Genomic DNA, 15,688 nt, shown 5'->3' with positions numbered 1-15,688 from the left:
TAAGATATTTCCCACAATAAATGCAACTGTACAAATATACAAAGGTTCTTGAATAACAAGGTTGTATTTAGGGTGGGCTTTTGCATAAAATAAATCACACACCATTCTCAAAGTCAACTCCTATCTTACTCAAGGTAAGATAGTTCAAGATGTACACAGACTGGTTAAAATGCTATCACTGAAGAACACACCTTTTGTCACATCACAAGAACATGGGACAATCCAACTTCATATTTTCCAACACTAATCACAGAATTGATTAGGTTGGAAGCAACCACAGTGGGTGATCAGCTTCCTTCAGATTGCTCAAGCAATCTGCATGCGGTAGTAATCCATATATATGTGGATTTTTCAGTAACACCTTTCCTCTTTATAAATCATTCTTTCATGAAGCCAAAATAATTCAATCCTGGAATAATACACGTTGCAATGAAAAAGAAATAAAATCCCGAAAAGTTATGAAATTCTATGTGATTGAAGTGTACTTCAAATCTGGGATCCAAAACTACTCAAATCCTTAAAAAGTGGAGAAGCAGCTCATATAATGAATTCCCCTTGTCCCTAAAACCCACCTCTTTAAAATGGGGTATAACATCATAAATAGAGTATTTCTCATACTTTGCATCATTAAATTTACCTACTATTATAATGGATATAAAATAAAAATTTTTCAAAATAAAGAATAATCTATATTAAAGCAGCAGAAAAAATTAAAAGGATATGGTAATATTTCTAAAAATTTCATGCATTCAAAAAATAAGAAACTGTTTTCATGATTATCAGTGAAAAAAGCACATAAATTATATAGGTTCATTCTAAAACTTTTGAAATTAATAGGTTATTTTATAATTTTCAAAGTACCACAAATGAGAGTGGCAACAACTTGCAACAGTGTGTACTTTTCTATGCACAGAAGGGAGTTCATGAGTTAATTATCAGAAAACCTACAAGTATTTGAAGTAGAAATCCATTAGGAGGTTTAAATTTGTGGGTAAAACCCAAAAGTAAACAATGAACTATTATTTCAAGTGGTGGCATAGAAAGAATCAAATATGGCAGAGAAGGAAAACACCAGGATTTTGTCAGCTGCTTAGTTTAGACAAAGTAGTTTTTCCTCAGAGATCACAAAGGAAAATCAATTAAGTTATTCAGGCTCTCATCTAGTACACAACTGGTCATTTCTGAGAAACAATTACTTCTACTCTATAGCTTCATCTGTGATGCATATATAAATATGAACTACAGCAGCAGTAATTAGTTTAGTACCTACGCATTAGTTAGTAATATTGTAATGGTTTTGATTTCATAAATCATGTAACATCTCCTTATGCAATTCTGCTTCAGTGTGTTACGGTGCAATGCCCATTTCCTGTACTGTGAAACAGAAATATAAGTACTTTATAATTTTTGGGGTTGACTTTCATTTTATAAAGTCATGTGTATGCACACATATGTATGTGAACAAAAAGGCACAAGAACTAGCTGTAAAACATGAAATGGAAAGGCATTTTTACTTGCTAAAATCTACATAAAATATGCACATTTGCAGATGTTCAGAGGTCTAAAAGTGAAAAAACTTTGAAAGTTACACAGTACTCAAGAGGATTTCAATCCCTCCAATTACATGAAAAATAAAGTTAATTTTTCCTAAGTACAGATGTTCACTCAACAATAGAAACGACACTGATATTTCCATAATTGCAAAAAGATGTTCAATTAAAATTTCAGCTTCTGAAAAATTCTCTTTTCTTTTTTTGTAACCACAGAATCCTAGAATATGCTGAGTTAGGAGGGACCCACAAGGATCATCGAGTCCAACACCTGGCCCTGCACAGCACCATCCCCAGGAGTCACACCATGTGCCCGAGAGCAGTGTCCAAACATTTCTTGATCTCTGTCAGGCTGGTGCTGTGACAGCTTCCCTGGGGAGCCTGTTCCAGTGCCCAGCCACCCTCTGGGTGAAGAACCTTTTTCTAATATCCAACCTAAACCTGCCCTGGCACAGCTTCAGGCCATTCCCTCTGGTCCTGTCCCTGGTCACCACAGAGAAGAGATCAGTGCCTGCCCCTCCTCTTCCCCTCACAAAGAAGTTGTAAATGCAGTGAGCTCTCCCTGCAGTCTCCTCCAGGATGAACAGACCAAGTGACCTCAGCTACTCTTTATCCAGCTTCCCCTCAAGGCCCTTCACCATCCTTGTTGACCTCCTTTGGACACTCTCCAATACTTTAATGTTCAGCTAAAGTTAACAGGAATATTTAATTCTGGCACCCAAAGCTGCCCCCAGCACTGGAGCTGAGGCCACCCCAGGGCACAGCAATCCCCTCTTTTGCCCGGTTGGTGAGGCTGTGCCTGGTGCACCCAGGACATAGGTTGCTACTTGATTTTTCTGGAGAAGTGATAAATATTTTAAATAAATGTATTTATTTGGGTACACAACCAAGCTTCTGACAAGTCAAACGTTCATTTGGTGAATCATACTGAATCCAACTCCTATCAATGTGAATGACTTTTACTAAGTAATGTTTGAAAAGTCCTTGGAGATTCTTGAGTGGACTATCAATTTGCTTTATTAATTCCCAGAACAGTATTTGACTTGCTGGATCCCAGAGGAAAAATCCCATTTAGAAGCATATTCTCAGCTAACTGTCTCTCAATTACACAGTCATACTTTATTGATCTTACTGAGAAAAGCATTTCTAGGAATACCACACGCTGGCTGGACTCCTACCTCCCTTCCTTTCAAATGAGGGTTACATGATGAAGGCTCTTGTGAAGCATGTGGTTAATTTTTATAATACACAGTCTCCCACTAAAATGCCATTTTGGGCTAATCCCCGCAGGGATCTTACCACATGTAAGAGGGGAAAAATGAGCAATGGCAGGCTATCTAGCACTGCATGATTGTTAGTGTTTTCTTGACAATCTAATATGGAAGATCAGATGAAGTAAACCCAGTTCATGACATCAGATCTTTTAAAATGGGAATATTTCTTGCTGCCACATTTTCTATGTGAGTATTTCTTGCACAGCAATATGTCCTTACCACCTTTTTTAAACACCACTTACTTGATGTATCTGCTTTTCCTTCTGAAACATTCCCATGTCAATAAAATATTCTATTTCATTTTTCCCATCCTTCTAAAACTATTTTTAGAAGTACTGCCCTGAAAACTTTATTGCAATGACACTGATAATTCCAGAGGCAAATTTTAGATCACATGCATATGTTTCCTGTTAACTTTAGCTGAACATGCAATATATAGTTATAAGATGTATTTCTGGAAAATGTTTTTCCCTTGTTTTGAGACTTGAGTTTCAGCATATCATATATCTGAAAGACAACCAATATATTGTTTCAGACATCATAGTAATAGCAAGTTAAATAGAAAAAAAAATATCGGACTTCTTAAGCTAACAGTGTACAAATTATTAATCGGGAAAACTAATAATTTGAAGCAATTTCTAAAGACTGACAAAGAACATACAGTAATCATGACAAGCAGAACTGTGAACCTAAATACACGACTACAAAAATTTTAAAATGACACTTACTTATGACCCAAATGTTTAAGAAAATATCCAAGGACCTTCAAAGCTTGCACCCATATACTTTCACTTTTTGAAGCCAATAACTTGTAAATTACACTGAAACAGAAAAAGAAATTCAAGCTCAAACATCACCTATATAGATTGTATTACTAAACATCATGCATATAGCTTGCATTTCACTGAGCAAGGATATTTATTAGGAAATAAATAAACAAAAACAACAAATTACACAAAATAGGATATACTGAAAGAATCAATTGCAGTGTAAGAGTTCAATTATGAATTCTTGAGGTTGCAGACATGGTGTAGTTTGGTACAGTTTGTTTTACAACAGAAGGTAACATCTTATCCTATACTTCTGTATTGGAACAATCAAATAAAAGTCTGCGCAGCTGTAGCTTAGGACAAGAGAAGCAGACTGGAACACAAAAGGTCATATCCTGGAGCACCTGGATGCTACTTAAAAAATCTCCTTTCATTATACCCTCTGTTTGTAAATCCTGCATACAAAAAAAAAAAAAGTGCCACAAATATTAACTAAGTTAATTAATAAATATTTAATTAATTGATAGGTTTAAATACAAATTATGCAGTCTTTCAGAAAGTAAACCAGCCTTGATCTGAAGTCACCAAGAGACAGAAGACATTACCCTTGCCCTGCACTGTTCTGCAACAAATTTTTGAATTTATATTTTAGTTTCCTTTTAGAATTAGCTTGGCTTCAGCTTCTAGTCATTCCTTCTCCACTCAAGAGTCCTTCTTCAGACAATATCTTGCTCTTTTGAAATTACTTCTGCTATTACCAGATGACCTCTGGTGATTTTGTTCTCTGACATCTTAGGCAAACGAGTCCTTAATTTTTATGTAAGGCTTTGGGGTGCTTTGTTTTGTTTTTTAAACACTTAAATGCTGTAATTCTGTGCATTCTCCTCACTTCTACAGCACAGACTTTCAAACATGAAGACTGCACCATCAAACATTTTTAATATCAGTACCACAAATGTTACATAAAGATGTCTCGAGTCTTCCAGATCAGACTTACCCTTCAAAAAATGACAGGAAGAGAATTCTGGTTGAATATAAACTATAGCCAGAAAGCAAAGTCCTAACCATGAGTCCTCCCTTCAACAAGCATTGTCATTCAAGCAGTTTTAAGTACATATCTTCATACAAAGACCTTAGCATTTAGGCAAAATGGAGCTTGATTCTATCAAGTAGTAGATGCTGTGGAATTTTTTCCCTTTTATAAGCCCCTTGAGTTTTCAAAAGTCTTTTCAGAACAGTACAAAATAAAATTCCATAATAAATATGAAATTATTAACATGAAAATCATTAGCCCCTAAAAAAATTATATTACCAAATTTGGCATACACCCTCCCCCTCCATCTCCCCATAACACTTCTTTGGGAATTATCAGTTATTAATTTTACTGCCAAACAGAGAAACACATTAATTCCACTTTTTTCAGACAAAACTTGAGAGGCTAGGGCATGATATCTTGTCTTCCTCTTCTTTTCCCCAGAGAATGTTAAACATACAAAGAAAGAATATTTAAAATTTTTCTGAGATCGATATATGGCTATTTGATGCAGCTTGTTAATTACATATTCTATTTGAGATTGAGAAGCAAGTAAAACAATGCAATTATTTTGAAATATCATAATGATAATCTTAAGTGGAAATTTTTTTTCCTCAAACATATTGAAATCACTCACTTTGTCAAAAAATAAAGCCTAAGTTAATGAAATTGAAGTTTAAAAGATCAGCAAGAGTGATATTTATGTGCAAAAGAAGCAAACTGGAGAGTCGTGATACTGGAACTATTTTTAAGGTATTTTCTCACTTCAGTGTCTTACCGTATCCCATTTCTCTGGTCAAAGGCAGGAATCATGGATGCTGGATGTTCGGACATCAGTGCCACTAGCAGCTGCAGCACATCGTGAATATTTTCATCCTGTGTGACAAACATCAACGTTATTCTACAAACTAACCTCAACAACAAGCTTCCCACAGAGCCGATACAATTAGTTACAATAAAAAGTAGGTAATTACAAAAATGTACCTCATGCATTGTTAATAAGTAATTTAATATGCTCTGCAGTTCATCTTCTTTCACTCCTCGATCCTAAGGGAAAAAAAAAAAAAGGCCATTATTCAGAGAAAATACATTCCTCAGGTTTGGGTAAGCAAACCTTAGACCTAGTCAAATAATCCTACAGCTTTTTTATTTGAACCTAAAAGAATAAATTCTCTCTATCATTCTACTGTTTTTCTTTATCACACTGACAGTTCAAAACAGTATTAGGTCATATTATTTTAGTGTGGGCATTCAGATACTACAAACTATTACTGTTACTCCTCCACTTTGTAAGACAGAACAGAAAATACCAGTTTTTAATCTAGTCTCAAATGGCAGATTATCCCTCAGAGTAGTGTTCAGCTGTAACAGAGAGAAAGAGTTCTACATCATTTCTACCAGTGACAAAATCAACAAGAAGGATAAAGCAATAATTAGCTTAAAAACTGCAATTATCTTTTTCATTTGACCACTAATTTAAATAAAACATTTTATATATTGCATATAAATATATTAAACATTTAATAAAATATACATAGCAGAGTTTGGTGAGGTTAATAAGAAATTTTGTATAGATTTACTGCTTCTCTGTTGATTAGAAGGATGTGTAAGAACATTAAATTTAACAGAAAAAGACAATAATGGACAGTTATTACTGATTTTCTACTATGAAAGACACTATTACATGTATATAGACCATTCTACCTTCAATATAAGTTGTTTCAAGAACAGAAGCATAAACGCCCTTAATGATATGATTTCTTTCTGGGAGGGCCGAGGACCATCTGGAAAAAACAAAATATAGCATTTTTAAAAATAAACTAATTCTCTAATCACTGCAGCTTCTTAAGGAAATCACAGTTCCTACAACAGATTTAGTACTCTAATCTTATATAAAAGTTCATATTTGCAAGGGATATAATTTATAAGCTTTCTGCATCCCATTTTTCAACACAATACCATTTAAGTTCCATTTGGAAAAAAAGAAATCCATATTATATTTTACTTATTTTTTTAAAGAAGCAGGAAGATGAAAGATAGTAATACTGTGATAGTAATTGATAGATAGAAATATGTGATAAACAATTTGGAATGACTAAACCACTACGTTAAATACCATCTGAATGAAAACCAGCTAAGAAAGGATTTATAAAATACTAGTGGAAGCCATTACCGGTAGCAGAAACTAAAGCCATTTAACCAAACAGAAACTACTAGCTAAAGAAAACATTCAATTTAAACCAGGGAAAAAAATGTAATCCATAATACTTTAAACAACTGTGCTTGATGAAATACATTATGAAAACTGAAATATCTGAAAAAGTCAGAGCTTGAACAACTATAGCAATTTGTAACTGTTTCTATTGTATTTTCCATTCTCCTTTTCCATAAATATTGAAGTTGAACTGGAAATTCTTTTAAGTTCCTGCTTTTCAGACAATGCATGGCATAGACAGTCTTAAATTTTGTACAGTAAAAATAAATGCAGCCTAAATTGTTTTTCCATCAGCCATTTAATCTTACACTGATAAACAATGATCAAAGTTTAGAAACAATCAATGTCTCATTATTATTTCCAATCCAGACAAATACAGCTTTTGAATGAAGATTTTCTAGTTGTCTTTGGCAACGCTTTTTGAAGTGAAGCCACTGCTTTACACACAGTAATTCAAGTTTGCAACAAGGGAAAACCTTAAGGGAAGGTGTATTTTGTTCACTAGGAGGAACAAAAGGAATGGCTAATATACTCAAGTTTTCTTTCCTGTTTAGGAGTGGAAAGAGGAAAACTGTACTCTTCAGAAAAAAGAAAGTAAATCTCAACCCCAATCTCTCCACCCACTCTTTGTAATAATACTAAGGGTATTGTAGTAAAAAATTCTATCAGATAGGCTTTAAAGACACAAGACTAATTATATTAATAATTCTACTGGCACAATGAAACATCTGTTTTCCACTGTAAAAACAAAAGTCAGTTGGATTTTCTTTTTTTTTTTTTTGGTACTAGATGCAATTAAATATTGCATGAATTTTTAGCAATGGTGTACTTGTTATCAACAAGCTACTTTTATCTAATAAACACATAAATATTATATTTTATATACTTTACCTATTTCCCCCCCTAATTTAAATGCAGATTCAATTTCCCTAACTGCATCGCAGAAGTTTCTTTCTTTGTACACCCTCTTCCCTCCTACAGACAATATCTGAAAACCAGGACTAAAAAAAAAAAAAACATTTTGACATTTTATCTTTTCTGAAAGACTGTAATTATGGAAACAGAACACAGACAATGGGGAGGTCTGCAAAACATTCCTAAAACAGAAATTGTAAGGACATGGCAAAAAGAAGACATCCAAGTTTCACTGGGAACCTCTTCAAAGACACATGAGTTTTATACTAGTTCTTCGTGTACCCATTCATTTCCCTGGAGACCTGTGACAACCTTGAAAAGGGTTCTTCAACATGCAAAGGATACCAAAGGAGTTGTAGCTTGCAGGCTATACACCAAGCAGGTAAAGGGTAATTCTCCCTTCAGTCCTCTAGTACTATTTATTCCTTGTATTTTAGTTGGGTCATGAAGTTTCACTGCTCTAGAATAAGAAAAAGTGGACAGCTGCTACCCAAAAGACTTCATTCATTTCAAAAATTAAAAGAGAATTGGCAAAGAAAAATAAGACAGGCTGGAGAAACTGGAGGCTATGTAACCACCAGATAGCTACAAAGAATGGAATAAAGGACTGCAGCAATGCGACGTAATGATCATCTGACACAGACTGAACAGAATTAAACAGGAAGTTCTAAAGTTATCTAAAGCAGATTTTCCACTATAATTTTTTATATCATCAGTTTTTCACTTCATTACTAATTAAATTACTTCCTTCCTAGTTAAAGATTTATTTTTAAAAAAATGTATTATTGGCCAAACAATGGTGAATTTATCCTATATTTTAAAAAAGTATACATTATCCACACATATACCGAGGCAAAAAAAGACAAGTAGATCTTGTTTTTCCAACTCAAACATTGCAAAGTAGTGGGTTTTGTTTGTTTGTTTTTTCTTTTTATTGTCTATTAATCTTTGTGCCCATCACTGCATATATACAATCCAGTGTCATCATCACTTGGACAACAATAGTCAGCACTGCTAAAGACTAAAACCAATCTCAAATTAGATTAGCTATGAAGATAATCCTTTCAAGATCTGGTACAGCAACCATAAATCTCAATACAAAATAGTAACATTCTTTTTAATTGCCAAAGAGAAAGGATGCCTCCCTTATCCCACACAAGGATGAATCATTAAAGCATTTCCTGCTTTTAGATTTCTTTATGTATTTTCACAGAGCCCATCGTTTGCGTCAGATTTTTTAAAATATACACTCATAATAAGAGTTAGCCAGCTTTACCCAGATAAAAATAAATGAAAAAAATTATAATTTTATCCAATTCATCCCAGCAGCATAGAGAAATTATAGGGACATAAACAAAAAGTAAACAAGAGGAAATAAGTAAATATATTCACAGAGTTATTTATAATCAGCACTGCTGTGAAAAAAAACAAAGCAGAAAACAAGCAAACACCCCAAAACTAATTGGGAGCTTTGAATAAAAAAATAATGATTTCTAATTCTGTGTTTGGAAACAAAATTGGGTTATCAGTTCTACCAACAATCAAATGTAACATTCTTTCATCTGTTTTGATTTTTTTTTTAGTATGTAAAAAGCATGATTTTTCTACTCCTTAAATTAAAAAAACATGATACAGATAGCAGAATGTTATCTCCCTGCACGCATAAATAACATCACATGATATGTTGATCACAGAGGACCTGATTTTCTCTCTGCTGTAAATCTAACAAAAACTGAGTTCCACTCTAACACAGCTCCCGAAATAACACTCTCAAACTTTTTCTGTCTACAAAAACTATAGCTACTTTCTCCTCACAATAATTTCTGTAGTTCCCACTTCCACAGCTCATGTTCAAAAATACTGGACATGAAAAACATTCTTGAAAACTATTTGGCATGGCATAACTGGTACTTTAACCCCCATGCAATCGCAGTGATACTACTCCTAAAGGTAGCAGTCATTAGGAGTTCCAGTGTGAAGGACACACGAAGCACCAGTAGAGAGAGAAAGGCTTGGCCACTCAGTTCAGGAATGAACTGAACCACACAGTAGTTGGGGACTTAAATGCACATTTCTCTCATAAAACCCAGTCTCCCCAGGGGAGAGCACCAAACCTGTCTGACTTCAAGAGTTAGGACACTCTCAGGCACAAGGTGTTACTCTTGGGGTGTCCTACAGAGGGCCAGCAATTGAACTTGATGATCCTGATGGGTCCCTTCCAACTCAACATAAAATAAAATAACCACAGAAAGAAGCTATTTTAAATAATTTTCACACCATTGCCTGCTTTGTTGTGTGTTCGTACTACAATGGCTGGGAGATCCTATTATCTTTATTCTGTATGATTTAACGAAATATTAAAAGCATGCATGTGTCAAATCAAGATAACAGCTACAACTATAGTCTAAGTGTAAAAAATAAAAATAAATAAATAATAAAAAATAAAATTCAGATTCTTTCCTTTGAAATTAGTTTGACTTTTAAGGTTCTTTGTAAAAAAATTTGGAACAAGCAATGCCAGAAGAAAAGTGTAGCTCACCATTTTTAGCAGATAACTTGTCTCCACTATGTGGATGTATATCTAAAATGTAAAACCTAATAAGAATAATTATGGACCAAGTTGATACTATTACATTCTGAAACAGTATTTCCAGTACCTCAGAAGGAAATGGGAATACAAATAAGAATTCAGGAGTCTGAATCTAAGAAGAAATACCAGCATGAAACAGGAAACCAATAAAGAATGAGAAGATACAACCCCAAATTTAAAAAATGTATCTGAGCCTTTTAAAATTTTTATTAAAATTCATTTTAAAAAAAGCATTTACACCTCCCATTTTATAAGCTGATTACCAGGAGAAGCAAAAGAAAAACTAACTTTTAAAAGAAAATAGCATTTGTCTAATGGAAAACTTCAATATTGAGTTCCTTTGGCTTTAAAATAAGGGCTACTAAACTGTCAGTGCAGAAAACTCACCCCCTTTGTGCTTTATTAAGACAGAGGAAGGCAATAAAACCCTGAAGAAGAGTAACTGTCTGTAAGTAATAGTAAATCAAACTACTAATATTAAAAAGTGTTTCAGTATCTCCACATAAAAGATGGCATGCCTAGAAGACAAGAAAACATCACACTACTAAAATGTCTCCATGAATAAGCTTGCTTCCTAATACGACAGCAAATTATTTGAAGGCACTTTAGCACATGCAGTCAAATTTTAGATATTGGCATGAGTAAAATGTTCTCCAGATCTGAAAAGTCTCATGTCGAGTCAGCCTAGAATTTCAGCTGCAATTTACTCACATGATGACATTTTTCTGTTTCTTACATGAAAATTAACGTTTCTTGAAAATGGGTGCTATTCTTCCATTTTGAGATACCAAATGCTACTTAAAATGCAGCAACTTTAAATTTCACATACCTGTATTTTTCTACTGCAACTTTCTTACTTTAACAAAATCTTTTCTACATTATTCTACATGTCAACAGATTATAAACTTTCTGGCTGCAGGCAGGCTAATAAAAATTTATGTTAAGCCAAAATCCTGGAATGGTTACCTTTTCTTAACTATTGGGATTGGTGAAGGTATGAGATACTGAAAACAGAGGTGAAAATAAAAAATCCTTAAATGTAGTAACTACAGCTACTTTTAGGACTGTATTCTATGACTATAAGCTGTCTGGATCAGCCAGACCTACACTTAATGTTAAAAAAACATTTGGTAAAGAAAAGTGATGTAATATCCAGATGATGAAATATTTGTTTAATCCATTGTTAAATATTTTCCATTAAATCCATTGTTGAATATTTTCAGGAATTTTATCAGTTGCTAGCAACTAATGTGGATTTCATAAAAAATCTTTTATGAAATGAAGTTAATATGAAATTAAATTTAGCAACCCATCACCTCAGCAATTATTATATTTTCACAGTTGTTTACTTGCAAATCGCCACAGTTATTACAGCTCTATCAGTCAGAAGCAGAAGTTATCTGTGAAATAATAGCACAAAGAGCCCTAGTGGCTGATTTGCATGCAGGAAAATCCATAATAGTGCTGGGTTTGCACATCTGTTGCTAAATCACTGATCCTCCTCTCTGATAGGCTGACATTCTTCAACACAACACAAGAAAAGCCACTCTTACAGACAGAAGAGAAACAACTACTTCTTTGTAGTTGCATCAACTACACAGGGCTTTCTGCAGGGAAGAGGAAAGAGGATAAGGAACAAGGAAGAAAGAAGATATTAAACTTTAAAAAGTCGAGTCTATCTATAAATCTAACTAAAGACAAAATGAGAAAATTCAGATATAGTGGATCTTAGCATGTTTTTTGAAAATATGCATGGCCTCATTTTATAAAACACCTTCCCAACTACTGTATGAAGATCTCAGAAATTTTGATTTTTGTTACTGCTACACACCAAGCACCCACTAATTCACATCTTTCAGGGACTGACCTAGATGCCTTCCAGATAAAAAAAATTGTTGTCTGAAACTGACACAAATGAGAGGAGAACGTACTATAATCTGAATGAAAGAAAAGGTAGGGAGGTAAACCAGCCATGTCTATGCTTAATTTAGAGTTAATTGATTCATTTCTCATTCCTAATTTTGTATCCTTGTGTACCTCATGCCTTCTGTTCATATTTTGATGAATACATTATATATATTTTTTGAAGCTATGCAACTGGAATTACACATACAAATTCTCAAAAAATACGGCTAACTGCAAAGAGGCAGATCTGGGCAAGATAAAAACAATCCATGCTTCCTACAGAAAGAAATGTCACTGACTCCACAAAGAGCAAGCCTAGCCAGAGGGAAGCAGTCTAATATGCAATACATTTTCAAAGTGTTGTGAGGTAGTAGTATCATGACACAGATGCACAGGAGTTTTTTAAATTTAAACAAATATACTCGAAAAAGAAACTAAAAAATAATCCCAGTCATAACAAGTAGACTGTATTATCAAACTTCCACTCTCAAGCCAGTTGAGGAATTTTCCAAGTCTCTATCTACCTGTAAATATGGTTGACACCTGAAAACTTCACCTCACTACTGCTGGGTATTTAATAGTCACAAATACAATGTACATAAGGTGAACATCTGAGTTTTAAAGATCCCAATTCCTCACTGATCTCAGATACAGTTAATTTGTCTGATGGGGAAACTGTACCAGTGCAGCAGAACAGTATAAACCTCAACAGAGCAAATCTCTGAAAGTATGAATATGGATAAAGCCACTCCCAGGGTAGGATTCAGCTCACCTTAATTTCAGACATCAACAGTGTAGGTCCCACACAAGACCAGCTTCTAACCTGAGGTAAGTGCAGATCTAGGAAGTGACTGCATTTCAAACAAATTTCAAACAAACAAAGCCTTTCTCAAGTGCCTGTCAATTAGAGGTAAGACACAGCTTCCTAAGCATACTTACTAGTGTAGTTGTCATGAGATAAAGCATGCAAAATATCTACCCAAAACAAGCAGATTTGGTGTTGGATTCACAAGAAACCTGCACCCTTCTGAGAGGCAGGTGAGATGCCCCACTGAGACTACAATGATGCTAGAAACCTGTACTAAGGCAACTGACTCCTGCATTTCACTGTGCCTAATCAGCAGACATCTAGCTCAGAAGGAGACATCTTCACTGCAGGCATAAAAAAAAGAAGTTAATTCTATTTTGGCAGCAGGAATCCAGAATCAGCGTAAGTAGATGATATAATTTATCAGTGACAAAGATTTCAAGCTAATTAAGTAACCACCACAGGTAATTTTCATTATAGGATTTCAAACCTTTTATTTAAATGAACAGAGAACAGTGTGCTTTTGTTAAATGTTTTAAAATAAATTTTAATAATTTTGAAGACTACTACTCATCTAATATTATACTATGTAAGAATGATAAATGTGATCCAAGATCCTAGAGCAGCTCTTTCTGTGACCTTCAACACCTTCATTCCCTATTAGGACACCTAATCTAGGAAAAGAATTGTTACTTCCAGTTTTATTTATTAAAAATAATATTGAAGGAAACACCTATGCATGCAGGGTCACTTACAAATAAGAATTACTCAATAATTAATGTGTCAGATATGAAATATCCATGAATGTTAGTGACATGTACTAAAAACATTCCCCAATCATTCCATTTCTCAGCATGACATTAATAGTTATGCAAAAAAAAAAAAAAAAAAAATTCTACTTTATCAGGTAGTTTTTAAGAGACTTTCAGCCAAATCTTTCCTGCTTTATAAAAGTAGACAGCTAAATGTAATGGCATTACAGCCAGCATGGTATAGGATTAGAATGATTTACTCTGGTTAATACATATCTGTAACATGAGGCACTCAACCAGTATCCGTTATTGCATTTTGTTGGTGGTGTCATTCAGTAGCTCCCATGCTAAGCTAAGCACATCACTTTAAGCAAAGTTAAATAAATCTCTATTGTATAAGGACAGAGAAAAAATATTCTTGAACTGGAAATACAGCTTCAGAGACCTCTGCAGTGAGAACTAGAAGTTTCCACTCTGTTTTCAAGGTCACTTAACACTACTAATCACTCAAACCTCAGAAAGCTTTCTTTGGCATATGAAAAACATGTAATATTTCCTCTTTATTACAGAAGAAGAAAAATCAATCATTTTAATATGTTTCCTAAAGTATGCCACATAACTATATGCTACGTGACTGGAGACCAAAGTTGGAATCTTCTGGGAATACATATAAACATAAATTATCAGCATGGATTTATGATACATCAAAAAGCACTTCCACAGTGTCCTTCTACTGATGACCACTGTTATCAACTATTGCCATTTATTTACCTCTGTCTACAGATCCAAGGAGCTTTCAGACATTTGCATCATAAACCTTCCTACAGGAGAAATGCTTATATTTTCTTCCTTATGTGTTGCACTTACCCATTCCTTTAGGAGTGATGCCACTGCTATCAGCAGGGTTGACCACCCAGTAGTAGTATTTCAGTGTGTGCATTAACTGCAGCACCGTGCCCACTCTGCGGATGGTGTTATAGATCGTGGCAGTCCCAATGAATTCAGCTGACAGGTAGGTGTACAAAGATAGCTGCACCTGAGGAATGAAATAGTTATCCACATAAATGTAACCTCTGTATTAGTAACTGTCTTGGGTTATGTAACCAAAGAAAAAGTGTATTCTATTTCATCTGTAGAAAGCAGTCAGAGGATGGTTTCTTCTTTCTTTATCTCTTGTAACTCCAGGGGGAGGAGGGTGGATGCCTTCTGACAATAGACCATCTGTTAAAACCAGGTGGGGCAGTGTTTCTCATAGCTTTCATCAACTTCATCCACCCTCCTGGGCATATCTTCTGTCAATGGGCCATTAAGGCTCACCAATGACATGACACATTACATCATCCCATTGTGAGATGCTCCACCAGTGGGGAGGAGCCAACCATTCCCTACCCAGATAAAAATGGGGACACAGGGACTCCAGACATCCTGTTCTCCACTGGATTCCCAGAGGAAGACCGGACTCATCTCACCACCACTGAACCTGTCTACAGGATCATCTCTACTCCACAGAACCACATCTGTCACTTCAGAAGGACTTATTTAGACTGCTTCCAACATCCTGACCAACAGGGTCATATTCCTGACTCCATCAGGGTTTTCTAGGACTATTGTTTGTTTGTTTGCTTTTTTTGTGTGTGTGTTACTGCATTTGTATTTTTTTAATATTCCTAGTAAAGAACTGTTATTCCTATTCCCATATTTTTTGCCTAAAAGCTCCTAATTTTAAAATTGTAATAATTTGGAGGGAGGGGGTTTTACATGCTCCATTCAAGGGAAACTGCAGCTTTCCCTGACACATACTTGTCTTTCCAAACCAAGACAGTAACCCTAAATTATGGGGGGCTTTTTAGAATAGATTTTGGATATGATACAAAAA

General features: G+C 34.6%; 1 protein-coding gene across 2 annotated transcripts in view; it reads right to left on the bottom strand.

The window, feature by feature from the left end:
* Positions 1 to 15,688, bottom strand: part of NBEA (neurobeachin) — a 458,593-nt gene that overhangs the window by 316,814 nt on the left and 126,091 nt on the right. For both annotated transcript variants that reach the window (XM_063394796.1, XM_063394797.1), the window contains exons 13-17: positions 14,680 to 14,848; positions 6,332 to 6,411; positions 5,612 to 5,674; positions 5,406 to 5,503; positions 3,553 to 3,645 (exon numbers count right to left, since the gene is read on the bottom strand). In XM_063394796.1, the coding sequence (XP_063250866.1) occupies positions 3,553 to 3,645; positions 5,406 to 5,503; positions 5,612 to 5,674; positions 6,332 to 6,411; positions 14,680 to 14,848 (503 nt within the window). The remainder of the gene's footprint in view (positions 1 to 3,552; positions 3,646 to 5,405; positions 5,504 to 5,611; positions 5,675 to 6,331; positions 6,412 to 14,679; positions 14,849 to 15,688) is intronic.

Source organism: Prinia subflava, chromosome 3, assembly GCF_021018805.1.
Source record: "Prinia subflava isolate CZ2003 ecotype Zambia chromosome 3, Cam_Psub_1.2, whole genome shotgun sequence".
Classification (NCBI taxonomy): Eukaryota; Metazoa; Chordata; class Aves; order Passeriformes; family Cisticolidae; genus Prinia; species Prinia subflava.
The sequence above is the reverse complement of the archived record's forward strand: the minus strand, read 5'-3'. Positions and strand labels throughout refer to the sequence as shown.